This window comes from Phascolarctos cinereus, unplaced genomic scaffold (assembly GCF_003287225.1).
Source record: "Phascolarctos cinereus isolate Bilbo 61053 unplaced genomic scaffold, phaCin_HiC Scaffold_9;HRSCAF=440, whole genome shotgun sequence".
NCBI lineage: Eukaryota > Metazoa > Chordata > Mammalia > Diprotodontia > Phascolarctidae > Phascolarctos > Phascolarctos cinereus.
The window spans coordinates 219,617,052-219,638,993 of record NW_027556402.1 but is presented as its reverse complement, the minus strand read 5'-3'; the positions used below and the strand labels follow the sequence as shown (position 1 = coordinate 219,638,993).

General features: G+C 39.6%; 1 protein-coding gene across 1 annotated transcript in view; it reads right to left on the bottom strand.

The window, feature by feature from the left end:
- The window catches only part of SLC6A5 (solute carrier family 6 member 5), a 68,482-nt gene that overhangs the window by 22,744 nt on the left and 23,796 nt on the right, over nucleotides 1-21,942 (bottom strand). The window contains exons 8-12 of the mRNA XM_078148283.1: nucleotides 20,246-20,349; nucleotides 18,291-18,415; nucleotides 5,965-6,077; nucleotides 5,051-5,182; nucleotides 2,726-2,825 (exon numbers count right to left, since the gene is read on the bottom strand). Of these exons, the coding sequence (XP_078004409.1) occupies nucleotides 2,726-2,825; nucleotides 5,051-5,182; nucleotides 5,965-6,077; nucleotides 18,291-18,415; nucleotides 20,246-20,349 (574 nt within the window). The remainder of the gene's footprint in view (nucleotides 1-2,725; nucleotides 2,826-5,050; nucleotides 5,183-5,964; nucleotides 6,078-18,290; nucleotides 18,416-20,245; nucleotides 20,350-21,942) is intronic.

The following is a 21,942-nucleotide window of genomic DNA, read 5'->3' as shown; positions in this document are numbered from 1 at the left end:
TAGGTATAGGTATAGATATAGATATAGATATAGATATAGATATAGATATAGATATAGATATAGATATAGATATAGATATAGATATAGATATAGATATAGATATAGATATAGATATAGATATAGATATAGATAGATACAGGTACAGGTACAGGTACAGGTACAGATACAGGTACAGGTACAGATACAGATACAGGTACAGATACAGATACAGATACAGATACAGATACAGATACAGATATAGATATAGATATAGATATAGATATAGATATAGATATAGATATAGATATAGATATAGATATAGATATAGATATAGATATAGATATAGATATAGATTAGATATAGATATAGATATAGATTAGATATAGATATAGATTAGATATAGATATAGATATGTATGTATATCTTTTGGGACATAGGGAATCTACTTCCAGTTTTATATGCAAAAATCTATCTCATATTTTTATGCTTTAAAACTAAAGTAGAAAAAGCTTTTGGTTTAATGATGCTTTTAAGCTGTTAAATAAGTCTGTTTTAGCAAAAGAACTATGTAAAGGTGTCTTTTGTGAATATCATCAATGAGGATATACATATCAACACAGGTAAATTAGAGCATTACCTTTTGCTGGAATGGAATACCAAGTAAAGAATTTCACTTGCCCATCCAGTTACCTTGGGAAATGATGTATTGGATGAAAACATCTCTGAAATTCCCTTTCAGCCTGGGCGGTCTATGTAAATTCCCATGGCACAGAACTGGGAATTCTGATATCTAGGTCTAAATGTATAGTTAACTCAGTCCTGTACTTACTTTTTTCATTCTCTGCTCAAAGCAGAAAGTGCTTTCCTAGGACTGTGAACATTTGCTCAATTTTAAAATCATTACAGGACCTGTCAGCTTTGGCCCTTTCATTATGGGGCAGAATTAACTTGATTTGGCAAGGGACTGGAGGCAAATTCAGTCTTAGATGAGTCTCAGATGAGACCCTGCTTCACAGCTCATCCAGCCATCAACTTGGGCCACCTAACCTTCCTCCTTGCTGCCCACACATATACCTCCCTTCCCCACTTTCCACTTCTCCCTCTAAGCACAGTAATCAAATTGTTGCTACAAATGCTTAGAGGGTAGGTATGCTGATTACCCTACGATTCAACTCACCATCCCCGTAACTGCTCAGACCAAAATCCCCTCCCCTGGTCATCAATCCTTTATATATGCCATCCACTCTTATTAGATTGTAAGCTCCTTGAGGGCAGGGATAGTCTCAACTTTGTGTTTGTATCTCTTTGGTACATAGTAGGTGATTAATAAATGCTTTTTCACTCATTCATTCATACAAAATCAGTATGAGACACAGTGCTATCTTAACAGCCTGAACTGTTTAGCTGCTAGGTCGCCCATTCCACTAGAATCTCTATACTCACTTTTCTCAAAGGATGCAGTTTGTCGAAGTGGTCTATGTAATACTCTCTAGCCAGAGAGCACATTTCCTTTCTAAAAGTCCCAGGAGCCTAAACCTGGGGCAATGTCTCTGTCATGACTTGGAAACCAGTTAATGCTTCCTACTTCCCACAGAGTCTGGTTTTTTTTTTCCGTCTTCATGTTTTCCATTTCAAAGAATTTCTTAGGCAAAAACAGAAAAGTTCCCAAGTAGCAAGCAAGGTGTTTTGAAGAGTGGCTTCATGGCACTTCTATATAGATAGAGATGCCAGATCTAGTAGAGATGCCAAGCTGCTATTTATATCATCTCAAAGACTGCCAGCCATGCAGACCTTCAGATTAAATGCCACCTGAAATGGCATGCCCATTGTGACTTCCAAATACCCACTCCTAAGGATAATGCTAGATCTGACAAGGCAGCGTGCCTGCTTTCTATCCTTCCTATGTTATAGACTATAGACTAATTCTTGTCTTCTCTAAGATGCTGCTCTCATCATTGGAGGATCATAGCTCTAGTGCTAGAAGGGCCTTTCATCCCAGGGTGTGCTAGTAAATGTTTAACAATCAGCTCTCCCAAAGAGATGCATGTGTGACACACTTTTAAGTTTGATCTGCATTGTTTTCTCCATCATTTTCTTAGGTCTCAACAATTAACAAAACAATAAATCCAGACATGATTTGCTGTATTTTCCAATTTCTGAAATGTAAATGCTCACACTGAAATCTTAACAAGTGGATCCCAAGAGCCAGTTCAAGCTGCCTCCAACATATTTCTGACCTATTCTAATGCAATCACTCTACAGTTATGGAAACTGAAATCCCAGGAGGTTAAGTGAATTGCCCAGAGTTACAGAAGGAGTCAGCATGAAAGGTAGGATTCAAAGTCAGGTCCTCAGACTCCATTTTTAGCATTCTCTTTTCACTGGCCCACACTGCCTCTGAGAAAATCATTTTTCTAAGGGTATCACTCATCTTTTATTACTCACAAAATCCAAAAGAAGTCTGATTCACAGACCTGTTTCCTTTATCTGTAAAATGAGGCTGGACTGGATGATCTCTGAAGGCCTTGCAGTTCTAGTTCTATGAAACCCTAAGATTCTAGGATCCTATGAGAAGTCCTTCCTCTCTCCCCCAAAGTGCACACACATTTGCTTAAATTTTTTTGCCCTTCTCTAGCGTCCCCAAAGTAGTACCTCTATCTTACCATTCTTTTCTCCACACATAGGACATATAACAACACTCTTGCATCCAAGAAGCCATTCCAAATAATGCTTGGTTACTCCTTACCATATATGTAGGAAATCCCAACAAGCTCAAAGATTGCAATGATGACCAGTGCATATGAGGCTGCATATGTATCCACGAGTTGAAACATGTAAATTCCACCCTAATGGAAACAAAGTCAATTCAACAGTTAAGTACACTCTCAATACCCTTTTCTCCATGCGACATCTGATGTTTATTTTGTAGAGATAGCCAGGCTTCAGGCTGGAAGGGATGCTGGGTGATATCATTCAGTCATGGAATCATGGAATCTCAGAGCTCTGTGGTATGTCAGAACCCCATGCAGTCTGATCTGTACCTGAAGAAGAATTCCTTTTTTGAATTCCTCTCAAGTGGGATATCCAGCCACTGAAATCACAGCTTCCTGCAGCAGCCCATTCTTCTTTGGTTCCAGTTCTTTGTTCCTACATCAAGTCTAAATTAGTCTCTTTTCAGATGAGGAAACTGAGAGCCACCAAGGTTAAATGACCTTCCTAAAGGGCTCCATGGGTCATAGGCGGCAGAGTTCGGGTTCCAACCCTGATTTGCTGACTCCAAATCTCAAGCTCTTCCTACTACCATACATTGCAACTCAACACTGCAAAGTCCATGGAGTGGACCAATAATTACTGCAGGTTGGGGAGAATTTGTGACCACTAGGTATGCCTCTGTTCAATTAATAAGTAGGGACCCTGGAAAGAGTATCAAATGCCTCAGAAAACATTCAGGCTAATCAACAGAACAAGCACAGAGAAGAATCTAATCTCTTAAACTGAAATGATGAAGATCCAACATGGGGAAAGTCATACTAGTGTTACCAATATTTCTCTTAATAAGCACACCTGACTTTGAATAATAGATTGCACTTTAAGCAAAGACAGTGGAAAATGTTGATATAATCATCAGTTGCATTAATAGAAGTTTGGTATATTATACTGGCAATTCCATTCATGTATTGGTTGGACTAAATAGCCATTGAGGTCCCTTCCAACTCAAATTCTGGGATGCTGTGAAATAAAATGCCTGGAAATAGGGAGGTGCTAATCCCTCTGATTCTCTGTACTGATCAAGCATATTTGGAATACTGGGTTCAGTTCTGGATGCCATATTTTTGGAAGGACGTTGATTAACTAGAGACCATCCATAGAGACATGACCAATATTTGGAAGGATGTCAAGAATATTCCACATGAGAATCAGTTGGAAGAAAATGAGGATATTTAGCCTAAAGAAGAGAAAGCTTATGAGGAATATAATAGCTTTCTTCAAGTATTTGAGAGGCTACCATATAGAAGAGACCAGAATTGTCCTCCATGGTTCCCAGGGGGCAATGGATAAAAGTTGCAAAGAAGCAAATTGTTCCAATTCTTCTATGTTCAGTAAAGAAAAAAAAAATATCCAAATAATTAGAACTACATCCCAAAGCAGAATGAGTTTATGCAGAAGATAATAGGTTCTGCTTTACCAAAATCTGCAAGCAAAGGCTAAATAATGACATTGGGGGGGGGGATATATCTTCAATGGGATTCTTGTGCAGGTATTGATTGAACTAGAGTGTTTCTTTGGTCCCTTCCACCTCTGATACATTGCAACTCTCCAATCATCATTTAAATCTATAATATCTGCATTTCTGATGGTTCTTCAATTGTCTAATGGCTCCTAACTCTCAAACATTCATTCTCTTTTCCTAATCCTCCTACCTAATGAATTGATATTACATAAAATCTAATTTGTATCAGAAGTTTGTCTCAGGGCCCCAGCTAGACTGTAATTTCCACAAGGACAGAGGCTATGTCTCCTTTATCTTTAAATCCTCAAAAACTAACACAGTGTTTTACACACAATAAATGCTTACTAAAAGGTTATTGAATTTGATTGTTGAATTCTCTTCCCAAAGCCTTATGCCAAATAATTTTTAACCTGTTAAAAAAAACATTTAAATGCATTTGAGGAACTTAGACCTTTAAAAGAATCTTGTGGTGGACTTTACTTTAAAGCGAATAATCATCCAGCAGTTTCTCTATTTTGCAAGTTCAGACTTCTCTATATTGGGTTTTCTTAGTTAGGCAAGTCCATTATGTGGCTACCTACCTGGTTCAAGGATACACCTATCCATTGCTACTGGCCAAAATGGAGGCAGAATTAATTCTGCCTTATGAATCCCTAATTAATTTGTGTAAACTCCATTTTTGTGGCAGCAACCTTTGTCTAACAAAATGCCAAGTAAGTAGTAAGCCCATAACAATTGCACGAATAAATGAATAACGAATGAGGGAATGAAGAAGTGAGGTAGAGAGCAATGTCCTACCCTGCCTTCCTTTCCCCAAGAGAATCCCAGCAAACAACTTACCTGAGTGATCATAGGAAAGCCCATGATGAAGAAACAAACACAGCATCCGAGAGTAAAGACAGGCTTGTGTGTGCGCAAATACTTTGGAAACTCATCTGAGATGGAGGTCACTATGGTCTCAATGGTGGCAAACTGTGGAGGTAACAGTAAAGGAAAATGTTAGTTATACAGCCTAAATAAACACATTCATTCTATAAAGGAAAAAGAAAGGAAGCTATTTCTTTTAATAACCCAAAAGAACCTACTGGGATCTTGTCACCAATTATGGGCAAGGAGAGCAATAATGTTTTATTTCTTAGAAGTCTCTCCCCCTGCCACTTCCCTCCATTCCCACAGACACACACACACACACACACACACACACACACACACACACACACACACACTACATTCTTTCATCCATCAGAACATTGGAAAGTATTCTCTGTTTATTAGGTAGCTATAGATTCTTTTCCTATCATTTACATCTCCTTTGCTTTCTACTGGGGGGGGGAGCAATCCACTTAACTGATAAACCTAGCCACATTATTTGTAAAAAGTCATTTTTCCTAAAAACGTGATCATTTTCTTCCTCCTAAATCAATTTCTTCCTCTTTCCCACCTTCTGATAATTTTTGGTAAGAAATTTGAGTGACAGCTCAAAATATACAGAATAAAGATTGGTATGCTGTTTGGAAAAACAGACTCCCCTCCAAATTTCAGAAATACACACACACACACACACACACACATCCCCACACCTTCCTTGGTAAAATCAGCAAGTCCCTAACTGTCCTCATCTTCTTCAACTGTTTTCAGTGCCACCTTCCCCACTGGGAGAAAGGACAATTGTGTCACATTGGAACCCTGCATAGGCCCTGTTAGAGGTTGTGCTTTGGAAAAAGCTAAGGAGGCAAGAAAACAAGTCTGCTCACCATGGTATCCAACCCAAGAGTCAGGAGCATGAGGAAGAAGATTATGGCCCAGAAGGGAGAGAGAGGAAGCCTGGTTAAGGCTTCAGGATAAACCACGAAGGCAATACCTGGTCCTGAAGAAGACAAAACAGAAAGGATTACAGACTATCTGTATACAGAATATGCAGACCACCAAAGGAGTAAGTATCAGACACAGCCCAAGTGGTAGATACGACCTGCACAAAGTCTTCTCTATTGTAGCCTCTCATAGACGTAGTATGGTGCTCATTTGTATCCCCACAGCTTAATACAGAGGCTGGCATATGGCAGGTGCTTAATAAATGTGTGCAGTGTACCCTATCGTAGCATACCATTAACTTGTACTGTGTGTGACCTTAGGCAGAATATTCTTCTTCTCTGGACCTTGGCTCTTTCATTTGTAAAATGACAGGGTTGGGCTTAGGGGGACAATGCAGTATAGTGGAGAGAATACTAGATGTGGAGTCCCAGGACCGGGGTTCAACTCTCAGCTTTTCGACTTCTAGCATGGTACAGCAAAAAGCATGATGGACCGGCAGTCGGAGCTCAAGAATTTAAAACCCTGGCTCTGCCACTTACTACCTGTGTGACCATGGGCAAGTCTCTTAAGTTCTCTGGGCCTCTGTCTCTTCTTCTCTAAAATGGAAAGATTGGACTAGATGACCTGTAAAGTCCCTTTCCAGTCAAAGTCACCGATCCTTTACTACCTTTGTGACCTGGAAGGGGCTTTCTAAGTCTAAATCTCTGATCTTACATGATCCTATTCACTTCATTACCTGTGTGGCCTCTGGGAAGCCACTTAACTAGCCGATCTGGACTCCAACATCCTCATCTGCAAAATTAGGCCAGGCAGAACAGTGATTCCACCATTGCCAACAGAAAACACTGCATAACACCAAGGATAAGTCATAGACAACAGCCAAAGATCTATGGGACTTGGTTTCCTCTTCTTTAAAATGGGGACAGCAACTCCAGCCTCATGCACAGGCTTCAGCTATTGAGGAAATGATTCCTGTTAAGGACTTCACAGATGTAAATTTCTTTGTTAAATATGAAAAAAATAATACATTAGAACAGACAAAGACAAGTTAATGTCTTGCGCTGAGGGACCTGCACTGAAGTCAGGTTGTGAAATAGGAATCATAGCATCTGGAGTTTATAATTCAAACATAACAGCACTTTTTAAAAATGAAATTTTTCAGGCTGTTGGCTCTTAATGCTGTCTAGGGCCTTGGGGTATTTAAAAAATAAAGACTTGAATAGCTAAGACACTGCAGCTTTATCTCTGTATTGAGCAGACTATAACCCCAACTTTTAAATACTCCCAGCGCGAAACATAAAGGAAAAGTATGAATTAAAGTATGGCTCAGAATGCATAAAAGCAAGCCAGTCATGATTGGAAGGCTGCTCGGTATCCTCAGAATAGACGAGCCTGTAGAGTCGGGCTGTATGCCTTCTAACACTCACTTCCCAAGGATCTAAGTGTAGCCAGAGAAGTGTACTCTTTGATCATAACTTGGTTTTCTAGGTGCATGGAGTTTCAAGGGAGGAGTAAGACTGGGCAGAAAATCTGTTTTAAAAAATTGAAACTGTTCATTTTCAGTTACCACTCAGATAAGAATCAGGACTGGACCCATAGTTTTGCTTCTCTTCGCAAAGATGAAACCCAATGCAGCCCTACAGCAACACTCCCAAATGAATCCCGAACCAGATTAAAATATAATTGGAAAACATTTTTAAATTAATAAAAATACCATAAGCAAGTGATAGCATATTAATTTGTGGTTTTCTAAGTCAATATGGTACCCAGGAATTCTCACATACAGTGCTACTGGCATATGTTTCTATCTGAGTTTGACACCACTGGCCCAGAGCACAAAGAGGGTAGACTTGACCACACAGCAAGAATTAATCACCTAATAAATGCAAGTAATGGTGCTAAGCAATAGGGAAACAAAGAAGGGCCAAAAATAGTCCCTGCTCTCAAGGAGCTTACAGTCTAATACGGGTAACGGCAAACAACTGTCTACAAACAAGATACATACAGGAAAAATTGGAAGTAGTCCCAGAGCGAAGGCACCAAGATTAGGGACTAGAAAAGACTTCTTGATAAAAGTATGGCTTTTACCGAGACCTGAAGGAAGAATATCCAGGCATGGGAGACAGCCAGTGAAAATGCCTGGAGTCTGGAGATACAGCTTTGTGTGTGAGGAACATTGGGAAGAATAAGGATGAGAATCAGGCTGAAAAAGACTGGAAATGTAGGAAGGGGCCAGATTATAAACAGCTCTAAAAGGTAAAGTGGATTTTTATATTTGATCCTGTGGTAATTGGAAGCCATGAGAGTTTATTGAAGGGGGGAGTGGGGATGATGGTAGTATTGGAGGAGAATATGAGAGATGTCATGAAGGTTGAAACAAGACCTGATGAGTGATGGGCCATAGGGGCTAAGAGAGAGTGTGAGGCTAAAGATGACACCCAGGTTTCAAACCTGGATGGAGAATGGACAGCCAATACATGTCAGAAGTAGGACATAAACCCAGGTCTCCTGGCTCTGAAGTTGGCTCTCTATAGTTTATACCAAGCTGTCTCTCTTTTAAAAAAATCCATTATGATGAACTCCATTTATCCAAAATTTCTATAGAATAGAATGTTCTGGTTATAATTAGTCGGGTTAGGTGAGAATTATCTTCCAGAAAAAATGCCAACTTCTTGAGAATGGCAGGGGGGAGTTTTTCATTCATCTTTTCATACCCAATACCTAGCACAATGCTTTGCACATAATAGGCACTTAATAAATTGGAAATAGTTGAAGCAAATCTGCAGATTGACAGAAGTTCCAATAACTAAAACATAATAAAAATACACAATAAAACCACTTGGATTCTTAAATGGATCCTTGATCTCAGGAAGTATTCCCTCCTCCAATAATCTGAGAGCACCCTTATCTTCCTGAATGGTTCCCATCCCTCCCCCCCAACTTAATAATCATTTAAGTGTCTACTATGGGTCAGGCTCTGTGATGGGTACTAAAGATACAAACACAAAAATAGGAGTCCCTTCTCTCACAAAGATCCACCCAGCACACTTGGAAATTTTATCTGGTTCTTTAACTATTTCAAGGAAGCCAGTACAGCACTCAGGTTGTCCATCATTTACCCCTGTGACTTGTGACAATCAATCAACTCCTTTTCTGGTCATGCACGTCCTGGAAGTCTTCTATGCCATTCCTTGGGTACAAGAATGTTGCGACTGACCACAACTCTGACCACGTCCCTTGGGAAGGTCACTGCTACATGATTCTCAGCCAAAGAGAGCATCACTGAGAGAATATAAAGGAATAAAATGATACAAAACATAATTGATTCATTATTTACAATAGTCCAGGGTCACAGTGCTGAACATTAAAGGACTGAGGTCACAGCGGGCTGTAATGGATGCATATTGACCCTATGGCATCTCCTAGTGGATGCAATAAGCCTAGTCATTTGAAATAAATCCCTGGTACCTGTTTGCTTGTCTCTTACAAAAGCAGAGGTCAGAATTAAGGTGCAAGGAAGAAGAGGGGGAAAAAATCTATCCACATCAGTTTTCCAGGTTAAGACTCCAGAAAAATGGAAATTCCTAGAGGCTCTCAAATGTTATTTTGAGCAGCAATGCCTCTTCCCCAGAAGTCTGGACATCATTTAGGATTTGAAGCTAAATAGAATTCTACCAAGTCACTTACAGGGAATCCCCAAATTAATTTAGTCTGTTATCTCCAAGATGAATCCCATATTCATTGATTCTAAAAATATTTGCTGATCTAGGTGCTATGCAAACATCATTAATGAAGCTGAGTTTATTTAAAAGGATAGGAACTGGACCTGTGATTTCATTAAAGGGCAGTTTTCACTTTTTTAAAGAGAATGAAAAAGCTTTAAGAAGGGGTTGATTGATGAAAGTTAACAAGCAAGAGAAAAACTGACAAAATGTGCCTTCTTTCCTTTTTTTGCAGAGTTGGGGGACTAAAGTGTGAAATATTAGATGCACTGGAGATATGAGGAAGCTAGGTAGTTCAATGGGTAGACTATTGTACTAGAGTGTCAGGAAAATGTACATTTTGCCTCAGATGCTGCTTGGCATGTGACTCTGGGCAAACTTATTTTCACTCTCTATGCCTATTTTATCATCTCTAAAATGACAGGGTTAATTCTGGAGAGCAATTTGGAACTATGCCCACTATAAAAATGTGCATACCCTTTGACCCGGCAATATCATTTCTAAGTCTGAATCCCAAAGAGATCATACAAATGGGAAAAGGACCCACATGTACAAAAATAATGATAGCAGCTCTTTTTGTGTGGCAAAAAACTGGAAATTAAGAGAATGCCCATCAGTTGGGGAACAGCTGAACAAGTTGTGTTATATGAATGTAACGGAATACTATTGTGCTATAAGAAATGATGAGCAGGCAGACTTCAGAAAAACCTGGGAAGACTTAAATGAACTGATGCTGAGTGAAGTGAGCAGAACCAGGAGAACACTGTACACAGTAACAGCCACATTGTACAATGACTAACTTTGATAGACTCATCTCTTCTTGGCAATGCAAGGATCCAAGACAATTTCAAAGCACTCATAGAAAATGCTATCCACAACCAGAAAAAGAACTATGGAATCTGAGTGCAGATCAAAGCATATTATTTGCTCTCTCTCTCTTTTTTTTTTGTTTCTTCTTTCTCATGGTTCTTCCCATTGGTTCTAATTCTTTGTTACAACATGGCTAACATGAAAATAGATTCAATATGAATGTAATATGTAGAAACTTTATCAAATTCCGCACTGTCTTGGGGTGGGGGAGGGGAGAGATGGGAAGAGAATTTGCTACTAAAAATCTTATGGAAGTGAATGTTGAAAACTAAAAATAAATAAATAAATGTATATTTTAAATGAATAAAAAATAAATGACAGGGTTAAATTTTATACCCTTCAAGTTTCCTTCCAGCTCTAAATCTATAATCTTGTGACATTATAAATACACAGATAAACTATAATCTAGAAATTTGGAGCACCTACCACAATCCAGCTCCAAACAACATAGGGCAGCTAAGTAATATAATAGAGACCGTTAGACTTGGAGTCAGAAGACCTGAGTTCAAAGTTGCCTGAGACATTAGATGTGTGACCTTGGGCAAGTCATGTAACCTCTATGCCTCAGTTTTCTCATGTGCAAAATGGGGGAAATTAAAGCCATTACTTCATAGGGTTCTAATGAAGATCAAATGAAATAAAATATATAGAGTGTTTTATCACCCTTAAAGCAATGTGTACAGGTGATAAATACTAGCTACTCATAGTGAGATGCAGACACAGACAATGAGTTTGATTGCTTTTGCTCTACTATTTTTTCCTCTTCCTGTTTTATTCTTTGTACTTGAGGTTAAAAGAGAGAGAAAAACATTCAGAAATGAAGGTTATATAAAAACAAAAGATATCAACAGAAATAAGATTTAAAAAAAGAAAAGGAAAGGGTAGTTTGGAAGAGAAAGGTCTATAGCATTGCATACTAAAGAATCTTGGATCTGTCAAATTGCTTATTTTAGGGAGGGGGAGGGGAGAGATGGAGGGAGAAAAATTTGTAATTCAAAATTTTTAAAAATTGTCTTTACATGTAATTGTAAGAAGTAAAATACTATTTTTAAAAAAAAGAATCTTGGATCCCAGCACTGGTACTTATTAGCTGCGTGATCTTGGCTAAGTCCCTTAAACTCTTTGGTCCTCAATTTGCTCATCTGGAAGATGAAGAAGGAGATTGAAAGAGATGATCTCTCTATGGTAACTTTATGACTCAAAACCCTATGATCCCCCTTCATCAACTGTTGATACACTGCCATATGTATTTCCCTGTTTGTGAATAAGACTCCTGTAGATGCAGAACTACTTGAGATTTATGAGATGATCTAGAGATTTCTTTAAAAGATATATCTAGGGCAGGACTTAGGCTAACATGGGCCTCTCAGTTTGAGGAATTACTTCTTCCCTATAGCTCCATCAGCAACTCACAAGTTTACAAAACGAATTTTAAAAGTGTAATAGTCCCATTCAGCTAAAAAACAGGTCTACTCATAGGTTTGCCTATTTACTTGGTTGGGATGGGAAGATTCATAGGATAGTAAACTTAATCCTGCCCAGTGAATAAAGCATCCTTTGGGGACTTTGTGGGCACCCAGAAAGACAAATTCTCCCAAAGGGAAACTTAGCCATTCCCTGAGACTGCATAAGTTCCCAAGGAGGGAGGCTCCCTAGGGCCCTGTCTGGAATAGTGTTCTGCTGCAAGGAAGATGAGCTTCCCTCAGGGTTGAACTCACTCTTGGAGAGAAATAATTAAACCTCAGGGATCGGCTGGCTCCTTAACTCTTTGGAGCTAAAAGAGGGGTACTGTTAGTGCACTCTACAGCAGGATTTAATAATCCCTAGGGAACCTATAGAAGTTAATGCAGCCTCAGAGGAATTACATTCCCAGGGTTTGACACTCTCGACATCTGAAAAATGTCTCGACCCCCTTGATAATAGTGTATTTTCTTATTCGGTTCACCTTTACATCCCTCCCAAGAGCCTTGCACATAATGGCACTTAAAAAAATATTTTGTGACAGATGAGTGTGAATAAATGGACAGCGGTACTTTTTCTAAGTAATCCTCATTCTGAACTCTTATAAGTTAGAATTTGTATCATTGTATTGTTTGTGAAGGGCTCCTTCCTGGCAAAGGGAGAAAGCTAGGATGAAAATGTATTGTAGCAACCTAAGTTTCCTTCAAATACTTAGTTCTTTGAGATTTAACATAAAATACCTTTTATATTAGATTCTCCACATGCAGGCTGATTCACCGAGCTATGCCAAGCACCAATCGTTCTGAATGGCCCAAGGCATAGCCATCTATCTGTACCTGGGTCAGTAAAAAGATCCCTTACCGAATCTCCTAAAGATTTATTCTTGACTTTCACAGGTAAGTGGACCTTTTGCCGCCTCCTTTAGAAGATTACACTATTAAAACACTTTGAATAGTCATACAAACTATTCCTTTCTTTGGGATCACTTAAAAATCTGCCCAGTGTCTCCAGAATTGGGTCCCCTTTGGCAGAGATTGACTTGGTATCTAGTCAGATGAAGAAGCTCTTCCCTACTTCATTTTCTTCAATGCCTTTTCCATTTGATTATACAGCATCTTAAGTACTGAGGTCCAGATGTGGTGGTCCTACTGTCATAAATTATGAAAATAAACTGCTACAAAAACACCAGCAGATCTGTTCCATTTCACATTTGTCTGCTCTGTGCCCTCCAGCTTCACCTATAAATATTCTCAATAAATATTCAGTTAGCTCTCATGCCAAGGGAAATCACTGTCTACTTTATTGATTTCAAAATTTTCTTCAGAAAATACCTAATTACTCCAATTTCAGTGGGTTGAAATCAAAATGTTGCAGAGGACCAGGAGCCATTTTGCATCTTAAAAGAATCAAAACTGCAGGTGACACAATGGAAAGACAGATATGGGTATACCACAGCATATTACTAAAGGTGATGAGCATTCTAAATAGAAAAAGATATAATTACATGTATGGCAAGAAAAAGATACAAATCATTCATGCAGCCAAATTGAGAGCTAATATATGGACAGCCTGGCTAGTGCACTGATATCCACACAATGTTAACAGACTCAGAGGCAATCCTCCAGTGCATTTTGAAGACTATGTGAAAGGATATGGATAAGAATCACAAAATATTAGAAGTCAATGGTAAATTATAATCTAAAAAGTGAAAGGAATATTCATTCCAACATGATCAAAGATCCATGGTAAAATAATCTGGATCCTGGATTTTCAAGTCAGAAGATTTGTGCTGCAATTTCAGCTCTGCTATTTACTGTCTGAGTGATGAGCAAATCATTTAACTCTCTAGGATTCACTTCCTCATTTGTAAAAGGAGGGAGTTACACTAGATGACCTCTCAAGGTCCCTTCCAGATCTAAATATATGATAATATCAAAGTATTCAGAAGAAAAAAATAATAATAAATCATAGTACCTATCACTTGCTTTAATTTTTTTAGACCTTACCTCTTTATCCTAAGAGACTAGTAGAGACTTCCTGGAAGCAGAAATTCAGAAAAACTATTAACTGACCAACTAAGAACATTAATAAGATATATATGAAATTAAGAAAAGTTCTTATAAAATAGCAGTAGGTTTAAATGGTGGAAACTCTAACCTAGAGCCACCATGGGAGGATTTGCTCATTCAGAGTTTTGTTGACAGAAATGTGAAGGCTCAAGTGTCTCTCAGTTAATCATAAAATGCCTCCTTTACCCTTTGTTTTGAGTTGAAGTGGGAAGAATGGCCAAAAAAAATGGTGGCCAAGACTAATATGGATTCCAGAATCTCAAAAATGGAAGGGCATCTAGCCAATATTTGACCATGAATCCCCTGGACAATATCCCAGACAAGTGGTCAATGAAGACCTCCAATGAAGGGGAATCCACTTCTTCCTTAAGTCAACCATTTTGAGATAGCTCCATTTGTTTAGGAAATCCCTCCTGATGTCAAGCCAAGATTTGCCTCTTTCAAACTGTTCCTATGAATTGATTTCATTGAGAACTACCAAGAAAAGTTTTATTTCCACCTTGTTGTTGGAAAATCTTTTTGCAAATTCTGAGTCTTCTTTTCTGCCTTAGTGAGTAGAATCAAGCGATCATAATTGAATCTTTCTCTGATGATTGAGGCTCTTGAATGGTCTCAGGTTCATCTTTGTGAATATTCATTCTCATTGTTCAGCAATGAGAAAAAAACACTTTTTGAGCATCTGCTATCCAAAGCTCTTAATTCCCTCATCCATCCTACTTCAAAGAGCTCTATTTCCACCATTTTGGAAAAAAATAAGGATTTTCAGCATTAGGTTCCAGGTCACTATAGCTGTCTCTCCTTCCCAGAACACATGGCTTTACTAAAACATCTTAGTTCTACAATCCAGATTTTCAATTCTTAAATTTGAAAGACCATATCTTTTCCCAAGGAGATGAGATGTTTGAACTAGAGTTATGCCCAAGAAGGGAAACATAACATAGATGATAGTAATCTGAACTTGGAGCTTCAAGATGGCCTAGGTTCAAGTGTCTCCTCTGAAAAATACTGACTGGTGTGACCCCGTGGAAGTCCTTTAACCTCTCAGTGCTTTAGGCAACTCACTGTATAGGCAGAGGGATTTTCTTCATCATTGAAATCACAGGTCAAATCCCTTTGGGATTATTGCTGGGAAAACCAGCAACAAATGGCCTAAATCCCTGGAAACTCCACTCCATTGTCACAACAATAAAGTCAAGGCGACTGAACCAAGGGAACAGGATCTTAGTAGTCAGAGGTAATAGGACTGTGTTGCCAGGCAACCTGGAAATCAATCCATTCTGCTTTGGGCAGGGTATGCTCTGAGACAGTCTAGGTGAAAAGAGCACTGGGTCTGAAATTAGAGGTCCTGGGTTCAAATCCTATCACTGATGCTAATTACCTCTCACCTTGGGATTGCCATTTAAAGGCTCTGGGCCTCAGTTGCCTCATCTGTAAAATAAAAGATTCCAGTGCTATTGGCCTTTTTACACTCCCATTCTAACCTATGCACCTTTTCACTGGCTGTCCCCCATGCCTGGAATACTGTCACTCCTTGCCTCTGCCTTTTGGCTTCCCCGGCTTCTTTCATCACCCAGCTGCAGAAGCCTTTCCCAGTCCCCACAATTTCTCACACCTCCACTCATGCTGTATATGCCTTTTACATCAGGTTATTAGCATGTTGTCTCTCTCATTCCCATGTAAGCACCTCAAGGGAGACTGCTTTTCTTTTTATCCCCAGCACTGAGCATAGTGCCTGGCACATAGTAAGTACTTCATAAATTAACTTATTGACTGGCTGACTGACTAGAAAGCCTTTGAGATTCCAGCTCTACATCTGTGGTCTCATAACCTATAACCTCGAAAGGTTCCTTCCAATTCAGTCATGCTAACATCACCACCACCACCCCACTAGAACATAAGCTTCTGCCATTCCCAGATGCTTCTCCAGAAAAGTGCCTGGAAACCTTCAGTCAGTCTCATATTCTATAAGTTATAGGTCACATGAATACTTATACACATTTAACTCATCCCCCTGGAACTTTCTATATTCATAAAAGTTCCTGCCATCTTATTGCAGATATTACTCACACAGAAGGATCTGTTATCAAATGACCTGAGTTGGAATTCTGACTTTGCTAGCTACTTACTTCCTGTGTGACCCTGGGGAAGTCACTTCCCCTGCTGTATGTAAAATGACCGAGTCAGACTACAGGACCTCTAAAGCCCCTTTCAGCTCTGAGTCTATAACTCCTATCATTAGATCACAAACAGGGCGTGCTGGTAAATGTTTAACAACCGTCTCTCCAAGGGGAAAAAATGTACCCACTAAACAATTTCAAGTTTGATCTGCATTATTGATACTTTATTAAGTCTATATAACCAACGAAACAAATCAGGCCTGATTTTTCACACTTGCCAGTTTTCCAAAGTATAAATATTCACACTGAAACCATAATGATCTGTTTTCCCAAGCTGGTTCATGTCGGCTAAAGCACACCCCTGAACAAACAACCATTTTAGTGAAGACAGATTTGGGTGGGGGTGCGGGTAGGTGCTGGTAGTGGAGGAAAACCACTAACAATAGGCTCTGCCTCTTCACTGTTGTCTGTTAAACACTCAACCATGGTAGGGGCAGCTAGGTGGCACAGTGGATAGAGCACCAGCCCTGGAGTCAGGAGGACCTGTGTTCAAATTCAGCCTCAGACAGTTGACACTTACTAGCTGTGTGACCCTGGGCAAGTCACTTAACCCCATCTGCCCCACAAAAAAAAAAATCACTCGCCCATGAGATAAGCCACCTCTTTACATTCATTATTCACTTTGTTGTTCAGTCGTTTTAGTCACATACAACTCTTTGTGACCCCATTTGGGGTTTTCTTGGCAAAGATCCTGGAGTGGCTTGCCATTTCCTTCTCCAGCTCATTTTACAGATGAGGAAACTGAGGCAAACATGGTTAAGTGACTTGCCCAGGGTCACCCGGCTAGTAAGTGTCTGAGGCTGGATTTGAACTCAGGAAGATGAGTCTTCCTGACTTCAGGCCTAGCACTCTGTGCACTGCGCCACCTAGCTGCCCCTCATTAGTCAGTTACCGACACTGATTGACTACGAAAGGAGAGATACCTTGGGGTAGTAGAAAGAATGCAAGTTCTGGAGTTAAGAAGACCTGGATTCAGGTCCTACTACTGACAAACACAGGCTATGTGACCCTGAGAAAGTCCTTTCTCTCAGCATCCCATGCAACTCGTTAAGACAATAAATTACAGTCATGTCTCTCTACAGGTAGTTTACTAAAGAGATTAAATCACAGGTCCTAACTGCAAACAAAAAAATCTGCAAGAGACTGTGCTAGACATATTAGAGACACAGCATAGGAAGGAAAATCTCTCCTAGAATCATAATCATAGAGTCTGAAAGCCAAAAGGCAGCTTGGAGATCATCAGTAGACTCCTTCCATAGAAAAGGAAATTGAGGCGTGAAATAATTTTTACCAAGGTCACCAATACAGTGACAGAGCTGTGGTGTGTGGTTCAGAGCTTTCAATATCGTGCAACAGATTTCCCATACCACCCCTCCCCTTTCCCTAACTTGCCCTCTCTTCCCATCCTCCAAAGGAAAGAAAAGTTTTTAGACACATAGCTTTGAGATAAAATCCATAAAAGTGCTTTGGAAATAAAAATCATTTATAAAAGTAAGATATTTCTGTTCCTGTTATTAGAATTCCACAAACTCTCCTACCATCATTATCCAAATGAGTGCACCTGACACTGCTATTATAATTATCAATTTAGTCTAATAAATAATCCCCCTTCAACTAAAGTAGAGCTCACAACTTATTTACTCTCATTTGAAATTAATGAAGAAAAGTAAGAATGGTGGCAGAGGGAAGGAATATTTCAAAGCATCCTCTTTGCTAGTCTGCAAACCTCTAGGACTCAGGAAACACCAGAGAAACCAACAGAAGTCATCTAGCTCCCACTGTCTGATCCACCGGTCATTTCACTCTGTCCCCACCCCCTACTCCTAATAGGAATCCATCACATGTTGAAGACCTGAGTACCAGGCAGAGCAGGCAAGTAAGGGTGATCCACTGAGGTTTCAACTGCATTGTAGTGACATATATGGTGTTGACCTTAAAACACTATCCAAATGTAGGTTGTCTACATTACCTTGGTCAGCCACATTCTCAATGTTTACTTTGCGCTCGTTTGCCATGAAGCCAATGACGGAGAAGATGACAAAGCCTGCAAAGATGCTGGTAGCACTGTTGGTACAGGTGACAATGAGTGTGTCTCTGGAAAGAAGAGACAAGAGCCATCATGTTATACTTAGCATGTGGGCATGGGCATGGTCCACGGTTTCAAGGCTACTGCAAGTAAGGATTATGTCATTCATAGTACCTTTATCCCTAGCATAGTAGCACCTAATAAATGTTGGTTGCTTGATCAACAGTTGAACATTAATCCATCCTTATTATAGACAGGTTTCTTCTCTATAGCCTACTCATAATAGGCAGGGCCCATATACAATCTTGCCATGTAATTTGAGGGATGTGCAAGAGTACCCCACATCAAAAATCTGCCCCAGTATCTTTGTGTTTAAACACTGTCACTGGAAAGTCGGTTTAAATGTGAATGCGTTCCCTGTGATGGACAATAGGGCAATCTTTTATCATTCATTATGGCATTTGCCAGGATTTCTTTATCAGAGGAGAGCAGAGCAGGACCCTGAGGGAAGGGGATACAGAGCAGGGATGCCCTTGGGGGAAACACATGGCAACAAAGGATTGGAGGATAAGTAGTGCTGGAGACAGGGAAATTGATTGGGGCACTGCATTGGGAACTGAATAGCCAGACAAAGCTTAGGTCAGGGGACTGAAAGGTAGAAGAAGAGCCCAAGACAGGAGGTGGGAGGAGCTGAATGGAAATTTCACTCACTTCCCAAACATCATCTTTGTAGAAGCCCACTGTTTCCCCAAGTGAATAGGTTTGTCCAACCTGCCCTAGCTGGAAGTCTTTTCTAAAGTGACAGGGATCCTGCATTCCTTTGCATTTTCCATGTGCCTACAAATTTTCAAATCCTTCATTAACAAGTAATTATAACATTATTCATCCAAACACCTTGACCAGGCATTTAAGGCCTTCTTTCATAAAGCCTCAATTTATTTCTTCACTCTATTTCTCTCTTCTTCCCTACAAATAGCTCCACTCCTGCTTAATGGATCTATTGATTGTTTTTCAAACATTTCTTAGGCTTTCCTGCCTCAGAGTTTTTGCTTACACCTTTTTTTCCAATCTGGAATGCTCTAACCATTCCTTTCAGTTACTGGAATTCTTCCCATCCTTCAAAGTCTAGAAATAATCCCAGCTCATTCAAGAAAACTTTAACAAAGACCCCAGCCCAAAGCGATTTCTTCCTCTGAGTTCTGATAACTCTTACTCTGCATACCACTCATTTGGCACCTTTCATAGACAGCAATCCCTGATATTTTCAGATACTTTTCAGGTAGGCAGGTCCTTTCTCCCTATCTAGACTATAAACACCTCAAGTACAAAGGTCATGTCCTAAATTTCTTGGTATTTCCCAATAGCACCCAGCACAGAACTCTTCCTACAATAGGCTGCCAGTAAATGGTGTTGAATGACTAGTCTAAAAGAATCTTCCCTCTTTTGGTTGGAGAGTTGGTGGTCTATGGGAATAAAATGTTGAATTATATTATCAGACATAGTCATGTGTGTTGACTTAAATATTTTTCTTTGTTACAAGGGAATGCTCATGTTGGGGGGCAGTGAGTATATCTGGTAGTGTTAGATATAAAAACAAAAGACTATTGAAATAATCCAGGTCTAGGGTGATGAGGACCTACTTTAGGGTAACTGCTGTGTGAGTGGAGAGAATGAGACTTCTAGAAATAAACCCCCAGGAGCTTACAGTATGGTAATCCTGACCTACCACTGACTCCCTCCCTGCCCTAGGAAAGCCACTAGCTTTTCAGTAGAGTTAAGAGTCAGGGATTGATTCACCAACCCTGACCCCAGGACTCTGAGTCCAAGCCGAGGGCTCCACCCCCTGAACTTCCTCACCTCTCCACTTCCACCTCAACCTTAGCCAGGTTCCAACCCACCTGTAGCAGTTGTTATGGAATTTGTTGTAAGAGGAAAGAGTAATCAGACCTCCCCATGCAGCAGACAAAGAGAAGAAAATCTGAGTCGCTGCATCCTTCCACACCTATGAGACAAAGGAAAGGAAATGTCAGGTTAACTTTAGGGGCAAACTTCAGTGGAATTAATGAGGGGAATTTTCTCAGTTTCACAAAATTCAAAGGAATTGTACCAAGTGCCATGCAAAGTTGGGGAAGCTCAGCATGTGGGCCATCTCAAAAACATGACTAAGTCAAACACGTGGGTTTACAATTGAATCTAATGAGACAGAGGTTGATCTGGGGAATAATAACTAAAGTCTTCACAGAGAATGACTCCCAGTGGAGTAATTCACACCAGAAGATACCTGATAACAAAGAACCTAAGTTAGCTGTCTTTGCTGCGAGTTTTTCCCAAGGTCTACGGGATGAAATCCAGCAATTTAGTAAATATATTTGCTTATTACTTCGAGAAATATCCAGACTTCACAATATCTATCTACAAATGTGTAAACAAAAGTACAGAGAAAAACAGTTATTATTGACCTGGGATGTTCTTAACAGAGTTCTCCTCCTTAAAACTTAATATAGAGGGTTGGACTGACTAAACCATCTAGTTGAGCACATACTTCAGCTCAGTCACTTCTATGCAATGAACAAAGTTCCAATGCTCAGTTAGATCACAAATATGCTTCCCATTTTTGTTTTGCTGTGTCATCTGGGGTAGATAAATTCATCAAAAATACCACATAATAGAGTCCAATAGAGGTAAATGCTTTCTTTCTTACATAGCCTCCTTTCTATTCAATGGTTTCACTACAAGAGTTTGGTCCTCAGTAACAATTGTCCTTATCTCTGCCTTGCAGAGAGACTGTACTGTATAGTGGATAAGATGCTGGCTTGAAATCAGGAAGACAGAGTCAAATCCTGCCTCTGACATAAATTAGCTCTGTGACTTAGGGTAAGACTCTCCTACTCATTATGAATGAATGAATGAATGAATGAATGAATGAATATTGTGCTTCACACAAATCCCTAGGACTTACCTTCTAAATTATAGACTAGTTGCAAACTATATTGATTGCGGACAGTGCCCATACCAGGGGGTTCCCATAATGAGGATCTCACAGATCTTTTTCATATTTGTATAGCTCTGCTCAAAGATTACTTTCTGTCTTCCATCTCACTATAATTTAGCTAATCACATCTCTTGCCCCCTTAATGTATAGCTTTTAACTACCCTCATAAAGCATTGGAAGGATAGCAATGAGTGAGATCCATAGACTGCCACAAGTGCAGGGGGATTTAGATAGATAGATAGATAGACAGACAGACAAATAGATGTATGTATGTATTATATATATATATATATATATATATATATATATATATTAAACACATATGTATAAAGTTGTTATTAAGTTACATCTGTAAGTATACTTCCATGCATGCTGTAATTGTTGGTTGGCAGGGTCTTAGATTGTGCTGCATCAGACAAGAGTATGTGAATTAACGATGGGAAAAGTCATCTCACCTCTCTAGACCTTGGTTCCTTCATTGGTGAAATGAGGAGTTTGAATTAGATGGCCTCTCAAGTCCCTTCCAATGCTAATCTAAGATGCCATGACATCAGAGGCCCTTTAACCACACCCCTTAGACTGCAAGATGGCACAGCCACCCTG